At 38.4% G+C, this 20,387-nt stretch overlaps 1 protein-coding gene across 3 annotated transcripts in view; it reads left to right on the plus strand.

The window, feature by feature from the left end:
• Window positions 1–19,922, plus strand: part of LOC124416589 (sodium-coupled monocarboxylate transporter 1) — a 57,134-nt gene extending 37,212 nt beyond the window's left edge. For 2 of the 3 annotated variants that reach the window (XM_046897793.1, XM_046897795.1), the window contains exons 2-6: window positions 14,213–14,584; window positions 15,805–15,979; window positions 17,505–17,659; window positions 18,366–18,506; window positions 18,698–19,922. In XM_046897793.1, the coding sequence (XP_046753749.1) occupies window positions 14,229–14,584; window positions 15,805–15,979; window positions 17,505–17,659; window positions 18,366–18,506; window positions 18,698–19,826 (1,956 nt within the window). In that variant the 5' untranslated portion in view covers window positions 14,213–14,228 and the 3' untranslated portion in view covers window positions 19,827–19,922. Of the gene's footprint in view, window positions 1–12,940; window positions 13,121–14,212; window positions 14,585–15,804; window positions 15,980–17,504; window positions 17,660–18,365; window positions 18,507–18,697 lie in introns of those variants that run through there. The other variant, XM_046897794.1, reaches the window with a different exon arrangement.
• The last annotated feature ends 465 nt before the right edge of the window (window positions 19,923–20,387 follow it).

Genomic DNA, 20,387 nt, shown 5'->3' on the forward strand with positions numbered 1-20,387 from the left:
TTCGCAGTATTCTGAGCTTCTTTTCCCTGCTTCCGGATCCGCCCTCTCCCTAAGATCATCGCACTACGGTGTTCACGCTGGTAGTCAACTTTAATTAAAAGTTAAATTTATTCACCTTCCTCGTACAATCGCCATTATCACATCAGCGTCACTTCAACTCCAAGGTTAATGTTATTCCCTAGTCTGGGTTCAATTTATCGTCAACTTGTTCAATGCTTTCAATCAACACTCCACCGAAATGATCAACTACGATACGTACCTCACATACATACATATACCTCTCCAATACGTCGGCGAACGTTATTCTGGGACTAGAGAAACACTTCATTTTATTTCGATTCCCCGATGAGTTTAACCACAAAGAGTAAGAATAACGATACGACTCGGATAATTCTTCAACGTTTAGCGAAAATAGTATAAGAACTACTAAATATTGATGATAATCCTAATATTATAGATAATTTTTTTGTTGTTTGTCATATGTTGGTCTTTTTCAAAAACCAATAATGCTTAAGTGGAAAATTGTTTGTAAACTGGTTCACGTTAACCGCAGTTTTGTTTCGTCTACAAATAATGTACCCTACCTTGTCAGAAAGCGTTCGAGATACTTAACCAAAATAGTATAAACCTTAGTAATGCTCTTAGAATCTTTATCTGAGGGGTTCCTTCTGTCATGATACTTGTGAGAACAAGCAGGCGAAGCCGAAGAGAGTCAACACCTCAGATTTTGAAACTAATATGAAACTTTATTTACAATGTAGATATGTTGATTGTATGTGACAAAGATAATGACAGAAATGCTTGTATTTAAAAAAAAAAAGAATATGGCTGAAGAATGGTTATCAATTAATTCAACCTTGAAAAACCGGCTGGTCTTCTCATGTGTCGCACATGTTAATTAAAACGAAGAGGTGAAACCACTGATAGAAAATGATAAAGAAACAAATTAAAAAAATCATTATATAGGTATTTAAACTGAACACACACTTCACTTACCATATTTGGTCGAGTCAATAGATTTTTTCGTGTATTTGAACCAGCGACGAGCGCTAGTCAGTTTATTCTTCTCTTTCAATCGACGTCTGGAAATTTTCCACTCAAATCAAGCCCGTCTCAGCAATTAATTGAATTTTATTAATTGGTGAGAAAAATTTGATAAGCAGCTTGAATAAATTTTCCTAATTATAACCGCCAACATGCTGCCTTTGCGAATGTGAATAATCAGGCGATGACGCAAGTCATTCGCACATGGTGTTTTGACGTAAGTATCGTTATTTTTCGACAATTATCGTAACAACCAGATTATGTTTTGCACGCAACATACTCAATGGAAGATAAAAAGTCACGCGGGATGATAATCATAGTCGTGTACACTTTATCAAACGTCACCGTGGTTCATCTTACACGATAATTGGGGTGGAGAAGCGTCGATACCAAAATTTGATAAGAGATGTTCCTTTCCTTTCTTCAAACCATTGAGCTTTCGAGGAGAATTTATGACCTACTTAGAAATTGAACACATTTTGAACATGATTATTTACAATTTTACGTCAGTCGTATATAAAACTATCGACATGTCGGCTAACTTGGAAGTGAATATGGAAAAATAAATTTGAACAATACTGCTTTAACCATCTGAATGAGTTTTTTCTATTCGATCAACCTCTTCAAGAGTACTTTTAAGGTACTCACATACATCATAATCTAATTTTGCATACAAATAGCCATGTGAGTACATCACAGGAAGCACGATATAAATTGATTTTACAATAAAAGTTCTTCTCTCAACTTTTGATGCGTAATGTAAAAGCCCTCAGATCGAATTCTAAACAAGATTTCAGTCCGACTTAGCCTAACCCAACCTCTGTAAACTTTTCGCGCATAAAACTTGGGCGCTTTGAACTTTTCTAACCGTAGTCGGTGACCTAAGGCACCTTGACATTTCACCCTGACCCTCGTTCCAGATGAGGATTATGCCTCCGGGTCTGAGACTCGCATAATTCGTTATTTATTCTTGTTGCTTATGTATACAAAGATTAACCGTTTGAGATATTAATTTTTCCATCCGGAATCGTCCGTCCTATTCTGATAAACCAAAAGCCTTGACTTTTGAAACACCGTACTAATTTCCGTTGAGGATTAAACATTTGAACTGGAAATTTATTATTTATCACGAGAGGTAGACGACTTGGGGGATTTATTAGTGCAAAGATACCGACGTCCCAACGGACTTTAAAATTGCAGCACTTTGGCTTGACTGTAAAATATTCCTGTTGTTGTGCGCGACAATCGAAAAAAATTATTCATCAAAAAAGAAGTTTCGCATTTTTTCGAACAATCATATATTGTAGTATATAGGTATCTAGTGTTTCTTCTCCAGCAACAATTTGGAAACTGAATCTGCTGTGGAGTTCAATATAAGCTCTAAATGTAATTCGATTAAGTTTTCGACAGCATTTCGACACTATTATACTTAGAATTATTATCAAAATCCAGTTTTATGCTTAAGCCATCTGTTTGTCGAGGTGGAGTGTTTTATTTCAAATTTCGATTGTTTTCTCTGGTTTTCTTTAAACTAAAAAAATTTTTATCTAATGTGTTTTGGGATTTTTTTTTATAGCCAGGTTCAAACTCTGACCTAAACGGTCTGTGTTATCTTAATACCTCTTAGTATCGATAACCGAGCAATTTAAAAACTGTACTTTTCATTGAGGAATAATGGGCTATGTATCCAATAAAATAAAAACTTCAATCAACGTCGGTACAATACATATTTACATGGCATCACGGCTCATCGGCACACATGGCAAAAACATGACATATAAATGCGGTATCTTGGAAGCTCGGCTGCCTCCGCCAAAAAGGTATATCATACTACTGGCAATGTGGCGGGCGGGACAGAGTCATTAAAATAATAATACTTGTATTTCCAACATGAGATATTATTTATTCAGCGGGAACTAGCTTACGTGCAGAGCATATTACAGTTTACAATATGACTAAACCATCTGGATTCGGCGGCTTTGCTATTTGTTTGCATTCAACAAGGTCAGAAAGAATAGGAAACCTAAGTTTTCGTCTGCCACGACCACCTGTTCTGTTTATTAACTCGCTTTTATCCATGACACCTGTTTTCTCAAGAATCGGTATTTGGTTCGGAGGACTTATTAGTATTAATCAAATTTTCAACCAAAGTAAAAACAGCAACCACATTTTTTCGGTATCAAACATACGGTACAGTACAAAAACGATTTTTCAATGAATCCTTCCAATGTCAAAAAGTCTTTTCAAAAGTGTAAGGACAGTAGAAAAAATGACCGCTATAATCTGAGATAAAACGGTACGATTCCACATATAATGTTCGAAATACATTCGAGAAGGAAACGATCACGCATGTAATGAAAGGTTCTCACAAGTTGGAACAAACAATTTTTTCTCCAATCCAGATATTGTTTTTACCAAAAAATACCGAGTAGAAATCAGCAATAATATAATCATTCGTAATAACAACTTTGACCCAGTGAATAGGCATAGGCATGCAATGTCCATATATTGGGATGTATTTTATCAACCGATAAATGTCGTTGTTGTTATTTACTATTCATAAACACGCGATATCAGCTGTAACTCATGCGAGACAATTTAAAGTGCTAGACAGCTTCTTGAGATAACAATGCACGCGTGTGTGGATGTTTGTTGGTGGATTTTTATGCTTACTGTACTTACAGCCACAGCACCAGATGCTTCGTGAATAAACGAGAGCCGTTCATCTCTCGACTGTGTTACTGTAATTAATTGCTGGATCGTTGACGTAATTTCTGAATCATTCGAAATACGTAACAGTAATTTCCTTATTTCATTTACCGATTACTTTTGAGCTGCACGGATCTGACGATTTTTTTACACAATCTTAGGTAAACATGAGCTCATGCAATAGCGTGTGTCTTTCCTACGATCATTCTTTCCTGAACTTCTATTTGGTTGAAGTTAGTAACGTTACTTTCCTCCTTTAGAATTTTAAATCACAAAAAATAAAACATAATCGTATTTTAAAAAGCCTACTCGTTGAAAGTCATTGTAAAATTGCACAATAATAATTTTTGTCTCATGTTTCGTTACGTTAAAGTTACTAACTGCAGCCTGGTGAACTTGTGACTTCGCATACAGTTCCAAAAATATATCGTTCTCGTCCATGCAACGTTTATGTGAAGAGTAAGCCGTTCTATGAATTCGCAATGCGGAATTGTTCAATTCTGGTATTTCTCATCCCACGCCTGTGGGGGTTTGATTAAATGAACTGTCAATTCTAGGCAATTATTTTTATTACAAAAGACAGCTGATTTGTTTGAAATTTTAATTAGAAGAAAGGTGGAAAAGAGAAATGAACACAAATTAATTCCGGTTCTCGAAAAAATAGGCTTCGGATGCATTTCATAATTTTCACACATAATGGAAGTGTCGCTGTGATTGACCGATGATTATATAAGTAGGTATATATTACGAAGCATTTTGTAAATGGTTGCAAACGGTTAATGGAATTTTTTTATTCCAAGGCAATGATTACAGCTTTGTACGTAGGTACTGTTTCTCGGAATAAAATGTACAATTATTGGTTGTTGTTGAAAAATTGGTTGCAGATAATTACTCCGATTACAACTTCAATGGCTGAGTAATTACCTACAGTTTTCTGAAATATCGCATCCTCATCCTAAACGAGCAATTTATTGGTTATAGTGACTACACAAGCGATGATATGGATTTTATTTGAGAATTTCAACGGAAGTGATGCTGCAGAAATAGAAAAAGAAAAAAATAAACAGCCATGCGATTTTGTCGAAGATTTGTTTTTCGTAAACTACAAGGATCTTCGAACTGCAGAACTGAATGTGATCTTATGTCTTAAAAATTAAGAAGACCAATGAAAATTCAGATCGTAGTGTGATTTTGACGATACCTAAAATTTTATCCGTTTTTTAAATTTATCGATACCGTAAAACAGACAACTTCAAGTCCTAGACCTAGAAATCAAATATTATGCGGCATACTGATGATGAGGCTCAAGTCTCATATGAAGAATGGCTTTTCCCCAACTTCTTGACCCGGAAGATACTATTTGCATTTCCAACTACAGTTGCGACGGCCGTTGCGATTTCCCTTGTCAGAATTTCCCTTAACTACGCAACCGTAAGCAATAGATGCACACGCAGACATCCTGCATAGATAGTTGTTGGTATCAGATTCTGTAGGTAGGTTCTAATGCCAAGTTCACGGTGTATCAATTACCGGCATCTCAGGGTCAGGGACGAAACCGATCTCCGCTCCTTTATCTATGGATCCTGCGTACCTCGGCCACCTAGCTCTCCGCGACCTCTCATTCAATCTCCCACCTAATCTACCTAGCTTGATTCCGCCCCGTCTTCAGTTTCCTGAGCCTCGCAAATGTTTGGCAGAATTATTGAATCCGCCATTGCTGAGTAGATTTAGGGGAAACTTCACTACCGCAGGACACACTTTTCGATAGTTTACTATGAAATGAAAGGTTTCCAAATCCAACACTTTGACCCTAGGACCCTACACATCGGTACCCCTAACCTCAAATAATTCTTATGGCCTGTTAAAATCACTTATCTTACTTTGCTCGATCGAATTTGTCACAGTGACAAATTCATATTAGGTTTTTCTTGCATTAAAAAAAAAAAACCTTCTACCGCAAACAGTCCGTTAGCAGCGTTGATTTGAAGTTTTTGGGTGCGCTTAACCCCTGCGTAGGTTATTTGTTTCGTACAGATAGTATAGAATCCTAGGGTTAACATGAAATTAGTATCATCTCAAAGAGCAGCCTATCCATAGCAAATCATAATGAAATTCATTTGTTCGGAAGTGATTTTTTTACAACGGAATTAAAATTTTTTATTTGGATATTGCACCAAGATACAACCTTGACAGCTACGCCGGGGTCCGATTGGCACCGTTCTATTTTATCTGTAATTCAAAAGTATGTTAATGTACAAGTTATTTTGGTTTTTATTCAGACTTAATTCATATTGCTGACTTCGCTTGTTTAAAGCTTTACGTATCTTGTGTCCCGGAAGATCAATTACGTTCGGCAAGATGTACTTTGTTAGTTCGACTTTATCCACCTAAGTATGTTCGATACACTGAATACTCAGTGCTACGTATCTCGCTTCATATACTTGAAGTTTCGATCGATCGAGCTCATTTGCAGAGTTCCAAGGTACCCAAGTTTCCGTAATTATTCAAATATTTATCATGGAATATCGATATAAAAATCAAATTCAGTTTTTAATTAGTTTATCGATCCAGGTAAATCTCGTTTCTGAATTAGGCACTATTAAATAAAAAATTTGGTTAACAAACGTTACATATCGCAAGACTTGATCGTTGAAAGCTACACAACAGCAAGAGTAAACATGGAAGAATTATCTTCCATCTTGTGAACTTTCACTTTGAAGTGAACAACATTTAATTCCATGAAAATCAACACACATGAAACTTTGCTATGGAATTGGTTTCACTACAATTTTGCCCAAAGATTGAACTTCAAATTCTATATGCTTGTAATAAATTTCAAATCTTTCTAAATCGATTTTATAAAATTACTTTTGATGCACCATAAGATTGAAAGAAGAAACCTGTGAACAGATTTTACGGTGATGGTCGAAGGAGCCACTCGTTTTGAAATCGTCAACGATGCAAAAGTGATTTCCTGGTGACATTCAATATCAAAAAATAATTTCAATTCCACTCATCTCCAAATGGCGCCTAAACGTTTGAAGATTTACGGCATGTTGCTTGTTTTCGAAATTTGAATTTCATAGTGATAGGAAAGAAATATGTGACAATATTTTCGGTTAGAAGTTAGGTTTTGGTTTAAAAGATAGTGTGTCGGCACAGGCGCGTTCACGTTTTCAATGAGCTTGACACGATCGGCGACCACCTCTACTGGGTACCTCCATGATTTTTCTGCACAGCTAGTGTGTCGTGTCCTGAACAAACGAAATTTTGAGACGAGCTTGACGCGACGAAGACGGAAATTGCCGAGCGCGACGGCTCTTATCGCTACAGTGCAGTAAGCACGTGCTCGCCGTCGATGATTTTTTATACGAAGCACGTGGTGCAGCTATAGGCCGATAAGATTATGCGAAACACATGTGTGCGTGTGCTTGATTATCGCTAATGTGCGTCACGTATTAAAACAATTTTCCGGCGTTAAGTGAGAGACAAACATGAACATTGATCCTGCAGTTATAAGATCGTTTACCGTAAAACAAATGTAAATAATTAATTAGCATCACCTTATCGTTAACGAGTTATTATGCATGTTACCGTGCACATACGGGCGACGAGACACAATTTTACACAGATTATTACAAACGTTTTTACAAACGAGACGCATGTCAAGACTAAAATCTAGTTGTAAATACACAAACTCGGTCAGCTTGTATTGTTTCAAGACGTTCCACTGTCTGGGAATATAAGAAATCGCAAACGCACTGAAAAAATATAATGTTGCAGTTGCAGTTCGCTCATGGCAATGAAATAAACTCAACGTATACATATAAGTATATTTTACATTTGGCAATCTGTTAGCGATTCTATATTATTTTTTTTTTTTTTTTTTTTTATGTCTGTTCAATGCCATCTCATTCCAGGTTTGAAAATTTTCACTAATTGCTGTCGAATAAGCGTTTGGTTTGTGTAAGCTACTCGAGGAAGTTCTTGAGCATAAAAAAGATTTGTTCATCCACATTTTTCAATGTAAGACAAATTAACGTGGCATCTGGTGTAACATTTCCCGGGGAAATGATGGAAATTCAACGTCAGTATAGAATAAATATCAGTAATTAAAAAATCGAAGAAATCAATTAGCGAAAAGCTTATAATTACACTCGATCAAAAAAACTTGATTTATCGATGATCAGAAATGTTTTATTTTCTAGAGAATCTTTTGCCGAATGTTTCCCATCTTTCCTTCCTCATAAACCCTTCTGTCCAAGATCCGCGGGAAGATCGTATCAAATAGCCGCGGGCTCCTCCCCTCTAATCACGAGAATCCCTTGGAATTGGTTTATACTGAGCTTACGACTAGCGTCTGCCGTATGGTAGATCCAGTGGTGTTGCGCTCTGCGAAATTTGTCTCTCCAAGTCGCAGAACTTTCTCGATCTCTTTTCACTCACCGTCTTATCCACGTATAGTGTACTTTGTCTCAATAATTTGTTTTGCAACCGCAATATCTGCAAACCAATTCCCAAGGTCTTAGTCTTATGGAATGGAAGAAAGATAAATGGATAAGAAATTACAAATCACGTTGTCGCAAACAGACGGAGAGAAATTCGACGATAATGGTATAAAAGCCGTGAATAATTTTTTCAAGCTTTAGAATGTATTCATCTCACAGTTCAGCTAATTTATACGAATTCGAAAATCCACTAGATCAAAGAATATGACCATGTGGTTCGATTGTTATCACGGCGGATTCCTGTGGGAAAACAGTCCGCAGATGACTGAAAATTATAAATTCGCAGGAACTCATACCGACCTCAGCAGCACTTCCCAAGATGGATGCTAAACTACTTTTCATACGAATCTTAATGAAAACAGCCTGATTGTCACTCATTCTCCCTCTATACGATGAAATTACTTACAACTTAGGTGTCAGTGTCTTTTTATTCCCGAGCAAAGGGTCAACCATACTCAATGTCATGTGAAACCATTTGAATCTACTCACGTGAATCCAAGCAGCCACTTGAAAATTAACGAAGTCATGTGAATTCGTTTCGAATCGTACACAAGGATCGTGCAGTCAATTGAAGTATTGATTAGTCTTCTGGATGCATGAAGTAGCTCGAAGTCTAGTCGAGCGCAGAACGTTTTCATGTACTGAAAATTGCACTGGCTATAAGTCGTAAGTTTGTTTTTTTTTTTGCATTAACGTATGCGAAGGATGTTCGTCGATCAATTTCATGATCAGAAACCGAAAATTTGAGTAGCAATTGATGTGAATTTTTATGAAAACTGTTTTTGCTGTAAAGATAACTTATAGGTGAGTATACCGAAGTGATACAAGCCTGTGTCACACATATCTTGCACATATAGTTTCGCTTGAAAAGCTCGTTAGGGAATGACTGCAAGTATAGTATTTCGTTAGGGGATTATACTCATTACAAACAACTCAGTTTCTGGGAAAGCCCGTTTGTCGAAAAACGTACAATAGCGGCAAGACAGGTATCACCGCACCAGATAATTACCACTCGATTTTCATAAAGGGTGTAATCATGCGACTAGACTGTGATCAAAGGCATCGTTAGATACCTCGGTGATTTACTCAATCAGTGGTGATTTTCTCCCGCGGTATCTAACCTTTAATATAACTCTAGAAGATAATTCAAATCAAGGTTGCTCTAACAATAGTGCTACCATTGTATACCTATACGCGTATGGATTGACGATCGGTTTAACTGAAAGATGAGAATTGTTGAGATTTTAATCGGCTTATAATTTCTGTTACATTAAATCCAGAAGAAAGTTCCTTCAGATTCTCTGTGAAACGAATGACTGAATTCTTCGTATAAAAATTTTCGTCCGCACCTAACCTCATTCAATTTAACCTTACCCAATATACTCTCAATTGGAATAACTGAATCACCTCGCGCGAAATGGGTTGGAACGTCGATTGCTGGACAATCGATGCAGATGCTGCCGTGTTCTGCTTCGGATTTCACGTGTAACCATATACGGTTGTGCAGTGGACAGTTCTGTCGTTTCAGATTTCATTGATTGGACTTTGATTACCTGCACGTAAAGCACTACTGGTAGACAACGAGGCGGGGTGAAGAGAAAGAGAAACAGAGAGAGATAGAGAGAGATAGAGATAGAGCTTGCGTTGCTATTGTCGGGTATCTAGATTTTGGCTGTAAAATTTACCGTCGTCGTTGGCATTACCGAACAACCAATTCGCTCACGGATATTGGGACACGTATACGAAGGCAACGGTTCAGGATTGCTGGAAAATAGTATAAATTTATTATAGATATAGACGATATGTGTACTAGGGTATATAAAGGTATGTTATATATCACATAGATTTGTCCATATTATATTGTACATATATGAAAGGCAGGAAATCGTTGACGTTGAGTAAATGTTGCTGCAGTTTTGTGTGTGCGCAACCTCGAAATTCGTTTATCGAATCGAATTTTAAACTGCATTCAATTATTCCTTTCGATTGATTCCATTCCGCTTGATAGTCCGTGTCGATGTATGAAAAGAATTTTTTGAACTGGGGCCAAATATTTGAGATTTATTTTAACGACTACGAATACAGAAGTGTCGCAGTGACAGCAGTGGTGACTCTCACCCACCAAATCAATCCACTCTCAATCATCATCGATAATCCTGAATTAAATGGACCTTCGGATCTTACATACTATATTTACGTGCGCAGAGTTGAGCTTAACGACGGAAGGTATGGTAAAATTTTCTTGGTAAAATCGAGCGATTTAATCGTGTAGAGTCATATTTAGATAACCTCTTTTCACGAGGCTATCGCTGCAATACTCTGCTAAATGAACAGTAATTAATTGACTCGTCTTGCAACACCAAATGACAAACATGTGACTGCTTGAATGCCTGCGAGTCTCCTTATCTCTTGTATTAGCTTATAATCGGAATTTTTTGGCAAAAATTTTTATCTTACTTATCCCGGATCTTTAGAAGATTTAGGTATTCTCCCGATGTTATTTTTTCTTATTATATGCTTATTCTTGGCATGTGTTCAAAGATATGAAAACGATATCTGTACACGACAAGCGTTTGGCCTTGCTTTAAGATCCTGAAGCTTCTTAAAGGGATACCGACGGCCCACTGCAAAATCGTAAAGCTCTAAGTTTTCAACTTAAGTTTGTTGGTTGCACTGCCAGAGTATATAGTCGAAGAGATAAAACATGTGTAAAGGAGTAAAAACCGTGACCATGACCACCATGATTCTTTTGTACCACATACTTCTTTACTTATCGATTTTATCTTATTTATTTTTATAAACTCCACGCTTATTACTTTTTGTTTTGTTTTCAAACTTGTCACCAAAAATCAGTCTTATTTGCGTTGAAATAAAATTTTTACAATCTGTGAAACTAGTGCAATTAAAACACGTGTTTTTTGTATGAGATGGCCATATCTTATGATCGACGAAACAAATTCACGTACATATCATCTTGCAGACTTGAATTAACTTTTCACCTCGAGGATAAAGCAGAGCGTAAAGTAACACAGGCTAAAAAGCATATACGAAGCGTGATCTCATGCTTGTATCTTGCACTGCCATTAATTTATTGGCCCACAAACGTATTCGATTCAATCGACCCGCAATTCCGGTGAACAAGCTAGTCACTATTGGCTCGATTATAATTGTTGCCGCTGGCAATATGAGCGGGAATGAAAAGTACCACTCGCTCAAGATGCGATGACATGATACATCCTGCATGGACGTGTATAGGATCTGTGCTCGCTAAGTAGCAAGCTAACTTAGCCGAGGATGCCCCAGGGGAACTTCGAGCATATATTCGGGGCGAAACGTGGCGGAGGATGACAACGTTTGAAGATACGACGTGGAGAGAGGGGGAACGCCTTTGAGATTCTACCCTTTACATCAGAATTCGTATGCAGCATGCGTGGTAATCTTCTCAGGAGATACTTCCAGCAGAATGGAAGCTCTTCGTGTCAGAGAGCACCAAGTCCCCGTGAAGAGTTCCAGCTTTTCTCGCCGAGCACGTGACTTGGGAAACAGAGAGAAATTTTTCAGTTAGCACAGTAGCTACGTTCAGCAGAGTCCTTTGGTCAGTATTTTCAATACTATAACCATTGGAGAGTATCAGTATTTTTCAAATGAAAAATCCTAAACAATTCATCTCTAATTCGATCGGTTAGTTGTTACTTATTACAACTTCACGGAAATAGAAATCGGTCTGGCTTTGGAGGACTTGATTTGATTGGAAGGTATTCCACATTCCTAAAGCTATGGGTTACTGACCTTTAGTATACCGAAAATATTGTGTAATCCATGGCATTCGACAGCTAATCTCGATCCAGACTGAACACAAGATTGCCCAAGTCGTACTGCCACCATTTCAAAATACGTTGGCACTGGAGGAAAGGGAACACCGGGCACGATTAGGTACTCTATTAAAATTGGTGAAACTCCATGTGATGGGATTTATCTTCAATATTTATTGCTATGGGTCCATTAGTTAACCAACATTTGAATACTGATCCAATAAAAATCCGAGGTACGTGCACACGAGTCAAGACAAAATTGTCATAGCACTTGGATAGACCAGCGAGTCGCTGTTTTTTTGAAACCATACCTGCGGTTGCGGAGAAAATTTTCAAATATTTATAAAAAGTTGAATTTACAATAAGAAATTGGAGTCTACTGCTTTAAATAGCGTGAACTTTTACAGGCAATTGCTGACACGAAAATTTTGACAGCATAAAACCTATACCCAATTTGGTAAAGGTGGATCGTTTGTTGAAAACCACTCAAGCAGATTTGAAATAAGACCAATTGGATCACCACGCATCGTTCTTCTTGGGTCGTATACTTGTACACGCGCAGCTGTAGTGGAATTTCCCCCCAGAATGTTTGATGACAAGAAAAACAGCGTTGAATATCGTTGGTATTTCCGCTTCATAAATTTGCAAAAAATATTGAAAATATCAGTAAACGTAGAAACTTTTTGGTACGAAAAAGTTGCGAATAATTGCGAGCATGAATTCTTTTCCATTCCCCTTCCACTCGATGGAAGGGCCCAAGGATTATACCGCATCGCTTGTACAGTGGAGATGACGAACAATTAAGATAAGAAGTCACGAGAGCAGCGTAATGATATAAAAAGAGCAACGAACATGTGTGGAAGCCAGTTCGTGACGGCTCTTCGATCGAGTGGCATTACAATTTCTTGGTTGGTCACGTCATACAATATACACACATTGAATCTCCGGCCCACAGTATCTAAGTCTCACCCAGTCTCACTGCAGGTCACCAGACCCAAGAATCGCCACATTTTCGTAGAAAATTATTTGTCGTTTATAACACAACAGGTCAGTGATAATATCTAATCATGATTTGGATAGAATTTTATTTGACGTATACCGAATGTGGAATTTTTTATATTTTTTTCTGTTTTTATTCACGTTGTACAATTTTTAATAATTATGGAAATTTATATACTTCCACATACAAAATCTGAGTACAACTCAAATTTTTCTACTGCCTTGATTTTCTATTCCAAGAACCCTTTGTTTATACATATATATTGTAATAAGCATTCATAAAAAATAGATGATCATGTATTGTTTTTTGGTACATAATTCAAAGTTTTATATGATTTTCAACAACTAATGCAGTATTTGAATTAGTTGCATTGATTTGATGCCATTAGTAACACACAAGTCTGTGATTTTTGAATGAAAATTCTGACATATTGTTGCTCCATATGCTCCCGTGATTTTTAAACATGGACAATTTGACAAAAACAAATTTTAATTTAGGAAAACGAAAAATTTTTTTCGCTTAGAATTACCGCTCAGTGAGCTGAAATGTTCCATGAGTACTGCAGTGATGCGAGGCTGTTTTTTTCTTGGAACCGAAATGTTTTAAAAGTTTCTTCGTTAGCATTTGATTTCCGTTCAGTTCCCTTGGTGTTTGAACTTGGAAAAAATTTATTCGATTCAACAAGCAGGTGATTAGTGGGTACCGCAGTTGCATTACCACAGAAGCACGTGATTTTCAACATCAATTAGGTTGTAAAGAAAATTGCTATTCGAAAGTTACAAAAGTACCCTCTGAAATCTTTTGTGAGATCAACCCAATGAAGCTCCGCAAGTGATTACAAACTTCAAGCTGGTATTGAATTTTACTGAGAAATCATTCGTGATAATATACGAAACGCTCTGTATTTTAGTTCAAACAATCAGTTCAGCTTTCCGTGGCTCCATTAATTAATAGAGCCAACAACTCCTCCACTCCAGATATTATTTCTAGCCATTGTTGTTCGCGTGGAATATCGTGTACCACCAACTTGGCCGCTTGTGCACTCTGTAGTCGGTTAAAATCACCTATTAAAATTGGAAGTCATCCTGAAAGAATGTTTAATAAAAACCTATCATTCCCTTCATTTGTTCTGTTTTCAGAAAAGAGATCCCAGAGATGGCGATGGAAGCATCAGCAATGGTAGTGGACTACCTGGTCTTCGCCGTTTGTATTATTGCCTCCTTCCTCATACCCTTGTGGGGAAGATTCCGTGCAAAAAAGAAGGAAACGAAAGCTGACTACGTGTTTGCGACTGGAACTGTCTCCATGGCGGCCATGATGTTGTCCATAGCAAGAGGAACACTTGGAGTTCGCTCCTTTCTCGGATATCCTTCCGAGCTCTACTACCGAGGCAGCGCGATGTGGGAGACACTCTACGGAATGGTGTTGGCATATCCCATTGTCTGTTTCATTTTTGTACCAGTTTACTACAACCTTGGCATCACTTCTGTGTACCAGTACTTGGATATGAGGTAAACCGCAGTCACTTCCTCCATTGTGATGTAGTTAATAAAAATAACATCTTATCACATTCATCAGCCACTGAACACGATGCACTGACGGCTGTTGATCATCATCAGCTGGCAGCATTCTTAAGTTTCATGATTACTCAATTAGTGCATGGATAGGCTCTTTACAACGTATCATATCCAGTCTGGACTGCGACGAAAAAAATGGTGACCACTAATTCTCACGAAATTCATGCGTTCGAATTGCCCGAATCTTCAACACAACTTATATTTCATTATGTCTTCTTATAATATCACGCAATGAAATTTGACACTAAATGTGTGACTATAGATAATAATTTATAGAAACAAATGAATAGGTAGTAGAAATTCGGTTTTCACTGGTCATCGGAATAAACTCAGCAAAGCTTCATTGATTGTGAGAGAAATTTAGAAGTTAACATTACCAAACAGTCATTAAATTTTTTCAAATTCTGGGTACAAAATGAGAATTAATTTTGTAACTGACCAGAAAATCTAGTACATTTTACTAGTATTTTTTATAACGGTTACTAGTATCACATTTTTTCGTTACTATTACGGTATTTGATTTTGATGTAGCAATACATTAATATTATTGCCTTGATGAGCTGAAAAAATGTATTGAATTAATTGTGAGTAAACAGATTTAATTCACAATTACTCCAAGTTGTCATTTGTACCATATTTTCTTGTGAATTCAACAATACTTAAACCGTTACAGTAACAGTACCCATTTTTAATAGAATTTTCGAGTAGCGATATGTAATGAAATTTTCATCAGTGTAAATATTAAAATATGAGTATACCGCTGACTCAACACCGTACAATAAACTAAGCACTTGAATTCGGAAGCCAAGGTAAATAAGAAGTATTCTAGTTGAGACAAGTTATATTAGAGCAGGTGTATTCTTGCAGCTGGCAGACAGTATTATTCCGAATACGTCAATTCACTCATGTTGTCTATAGTATATCGTCATCTACGCAATTACATGACTGATGTTTATATATTCTATGAATAAGACGACTGAACCGACATTAATTAAATGATGTGGGCCTATGCGCGTAATTTGAAAAAAAAAAAAAGATTCATATAACCTTGTTCGTACGGTTGTTTGAAGCGAAATAAGCCACTAACATTTACCGACAAACCAAATTCATCACCGTACATGATGCAGTCATTTTAACTGATGCTTATCTTGCAGGTTCAATTCTAAAATGGTGCGCTGTCTTGCCAGCTTCTCCTACGTTATTCGTAGTCTGCTGAACTTGGCAGTGACTGTGTTCACTCCGTGCGTAGCCCTGAAGACGGTCATCGGACTTCCTTATTGGGCCAGCATCGTTGCCATCACGATGATCGCTGTTGTGTTCACTGTCATGGTAATATTGAAATATCGATTGCATTCTACTGTACCGATTCGGATGTATATATTACACATTTTCGCGTAACGTCGTGTCGGGTTGAAGCGTTGCCCACTTTTTAATAACGAACGTAAAATAGCTGCACTTCGTGTTAACGCCGTAGAATATTCGTTACTCACGGTTTGGGTGCAGAATGTCTCACTCTCAGAGTTCAAATATACGGATCGTGGGTCGGAGGATGGATTCTGCAGCTTCAGGGCTAAAACTAATTAGGGACTTTGTTGTTCATCGTCACGCCGTTGAAATAGACGTAGGTAAACGGTGGTGGAAATTCATAGAAATTAATATTCATATCATAAGTAATTGGTTCCACGCGTTTAAGCCGGTAATGCCTACCGTGAGTACGCACACATGTAGCGATTTTAAGTACAAGGCAAACACCGTTAATCAAATTGATCCGCGGGAAAACACGACACGATTCATGTTTTAATTACTCAAGAATCAGTGCCTAACACTTGTAACGATCATCTTTTGAGTGTACACGCCTTAACTTCGGATTCGTTGCATACATTTCTCGTGATAATTAGTCAAGTACCATCGGTAGCTATCTTATCTCTTATAATGGACAGGCCATAGTTTCCACTGCCAGGGGGGAAAACGATGTGAGGACGATCCATTCGAGGGAGTAGGTAGTAGATAAAGGTGAAAATATAAAGTCACGTACACGACACAAATGTACGTTCTGATCGTTAAATTCAGAACGGGTGACTCAAGCACCGGTAGATATGAAGTGAGATCTTTAATTTAAGTAGAGAGGAAAAGGACGAATGCAGGAAGCAGCAGGGAAGATTCGCTGGTAGACGATAGCGTAGATGGGTACGTAGGTAGGTACTAGCGGCGACACTGTTCGAGAGGATTTCATTTTACGACAAATCGAGCTGCAGTTCCCAACTATATCCGCTAACGTATAAAAACTATCTAACCAGTTGCACGGTTCGAAGAACATTTCGATCCAACGAGTATGAATTTTTACCCGTTTGTCGAATCATGATTCCACGTGTAATATTCCGCGTTCGTCTGGAAGAATCGATTAAATTCAAACATCGTTGATTTGCATGTGAATGATAACTCTAACGTTATTTTTATTATTATTATTTTTTCTTATCTCTTGAAGCTCAAAGCCGGTCGTTTTATCAGGAAATCATACGAAAATTAGGAAAAACTATTAAACTGGCATTGTACAATTTTGCGTTCCTCGTTTTACAGGAAAAAATTTTTAATACTACGTTCCTACCCATATTAATAGAATTCGATTCACACGGTTCAGTTCGGATATAACAACACCTCCGATACAATATGGTGTCAAAAACTCTTTGAGGGTTAACTTAAAATTCAGGATGTAACGTCGCGAGTATGTTTTACCGATGGAAGGAAATAAATAGTGTTAAAATTCAAGAAAATAGATTATGGAAAATGTTCTTCGATGTAAAAATGTTTACACCAGTCAGTTTACGTCCGAATAACCAACTCTTTTGTATTTCAGGGTGGGCTAAAGGCTGCCATTTTGAGTGACGTCATTCAGGGGTTAACGATGATTGCCATCTGCCTTGCTATGATAATGCAAGGTGTCTTCGACGTGGGTGGAGTTGGCGCTGTAGTGAATATTACCGCCGAAAGAGGACGTCTCGATTTCTTCGAGTAAGTTTTCTGTCTCTCACCCATGCATACATACGAATAAAATTTCATACGTTAAAAAAATTCACGCGTTACATAACTCAGGCAATAAATGGGACGAGCAGGATGTCAGGTAATCTTAATACAGTTCACTCCAAGATTTTAAACATTTCTCTAATGCACACAAAGTAAATTCAACACCACACATTTCTTAGTCTCACAATTAGCCATGAAATTTTCCATCCTTCATGTGGAATGTTTCACTGTCGAATAAAGGCTTCCAGCTTGTATTTACTCATGGCTTGATCATAGTCCTTGATGATAAACTCGTATCACGACTGGCGAACGAAGTTCTTACATATTGGTGTGAAATAGCGAAGCATTCCGTTTGGCTGAATCGTTGGGTCCTTTACACGCACCGTTGAGTCTGCTGTGCGTCCTCTAGTAAATAACCAATTATTTTAAACTACATAATTCCGTGAACAGTTTCGTTGGAATATCTTGGATCACTGGTTGTAAATTACTGAGTTAGATCGTCCACGGTGTTTTGGTTTCATGCCAAACAATGGAAATTTTTCATGTTCTCTCGGTAACTACAAATGTCGTGAAATGTAGTTATACAGAAAATTTTCGTGTATCTCAAGCCGTAAGACTTGAACTTGTAGATACTGTATTTATTGTTGTACGCCCCGCGGTAAGATTCTAACGTTTTTTCCTTCTTCCATTTCAGCTTCAATCTGGACCCTACTGTACGTGTGGCTACGGTTTCAGCTGTGGTAGGACAGCTATTCATGAGTCTATCGATTTTCGGATGCCAGCAGAACTTCGTCCAGAGATATTGCAGCATGAGTAGCCAGAGAAAAGTGACCAAGTAAGTGCGCTCGCCACTCACTACTGCCAATGTCCGGAAATTTCAAACCCTTTCATGGTGATTTACACCAGCTCGTAAAAATTTCTGGTCGAAATATTGAGCCAACCGATTATAGTGGTCTATGTCACTTCGTCTTGATTGAAGTTTGACGTGTATTTTAAGGAGGTACTTTATTAATAATTTTGTTTTAGAACAATGATGGCGAACATTCCGGTGATAACAGTTCTCTTCTCCTTGTCCTGGGTAGTTGGAATGGTTATCTTTGCGAGCTACGCGGACTGCGACCCGCTGACACGTGGCTACATAACAAAATTCGACGAAATCTTGCCTTTCTATGTCGAAGACAAGTTCGTATACCTTCCCGGTCTACTAGGACTCGTCATGGCGACGCTGTTCAATAGTGCCCTTAGCCTGGCAGTATCAAACCTCAACTCCCTGGCAACGGTCACCTGGGAAGATTTCTTTAGCCAGATACCCGCACTGAGCAACCTCAAAGACACTCAGCAGTTGAACATTATCAAGTTCTTGAGCATACTTTACGGTTTCGTGATTATGGGGGTCAGCTTCCTCGTGGGAATGCTCTCAGGCGTGATCGAATCGTCGATGCTGATGACATCGGCGACCTCCGGGCCACTCTTAGGAGTTTTCATCCTCGCCATGTTAGTCCCATGTGCTAACTGGAAGGGTGCCGCAGCCGGAATGATCTCCAGCCACGTGATCACGCTCTGGATAACTTTTGGTAGTCTGACAGTTACCAAGACAGTCGAGATGCTTCCGCTTTCCGTCGAGGGATGCCACAACAACAGCTTCTCCGATCACATCATGAGGCCTGGTGCTATTTTGAACCTCATTCCGCAAGAAGTTAGCACGACTCCCGCCGCGACTACCGTCGCAACGATCGGGGAATTCGCGTCAGAGCCGTTGGATGGGTTGACTTACTTGTACAGCATAACCTACATGTACTACGCCTTCGTCGGTAGCTTCATTACGGTGTTTGTTGGAACAGTCGTGAGCCTTCTTACCGCCGACGACGAAGCCGACAGATATGAGGAGCACTTGCTTCATCCCCTGGCGGTGAAATTCTCGAGAATGCTTCCTGGCCGAAAGAGGCTTTATGCCAGCACCTCGAGACTTGGGGGCTGCAGCCAGGCGACGTCCAATGAAGCGGTGCAGGAACGAACGGGAAAACTGGGGCCCAATGAGTCGCTCGATGCTAACGGAAAGCCAGAACTGGACGTTGGTTACGTTAAAAAATTGAATGCCCTTAAGGGTTTATCGTTGGACGTGACAAACGAAGTATCAAAAAGCACGAAGCTGTAGAGTTGAGAGTCTGAGAGTAGCAAGTCGAGAGTGCAGAAGTGCTCTACGCTTCTTCAACCCGCTTTGAACGGACGTGAGAAAAGCAGGTCTTTGTATTGAAAAACAAAGCGGCAATTGCTGAAAACTCATTACTCTTATTCCTGCGTTGGAGAATCTCGGAAAGACATGCGAACGCTTGCTCAATGTTGCTGATCGTTATCAGCAAGATACACGATTTGAACGGCCTACGAAGAGGCGACTTGCCAATAAAGGAAAAAATAATTATTATCATTGCTCCAGAGGTGAATGTCGAACGTGAGGGAAACGAAGAATTAAATGAGTGAATGGACGTGAACGATTTTCGTTCGTAAACTGACTTTAACTACTTGAGTAATCGTTGTGTACTAGAGTATTGTGTATTGTTACGTTAGAAATTAGTATTACATGTCGATAGGTATCGCGAAAGATTGTGATGGACGATTGTGTGAAAGTGCTCAACGCCTTGGATGGTATGTAGAAACAATGAATCGATGCAAAGGGCGTGTCGATCGATCAGAAACGAAAAAGTGTGAGAAGTTATGT

The sequence above is a fragment of the Diprion similis genome, chromosome 2 (genome assembly GCF_021155765.1).
Source record: "Diprion similis isolate iyDipSimi1 chromosome 2, iyDipSimi1.1, whole genome shotgun sequence".
NCBI classification, from domain to species: Eukaryota; Metazoa; Arthropoda; class Insecta; order Hymenoptera; family Diprionidae; genus Diprion; species Diprion similis.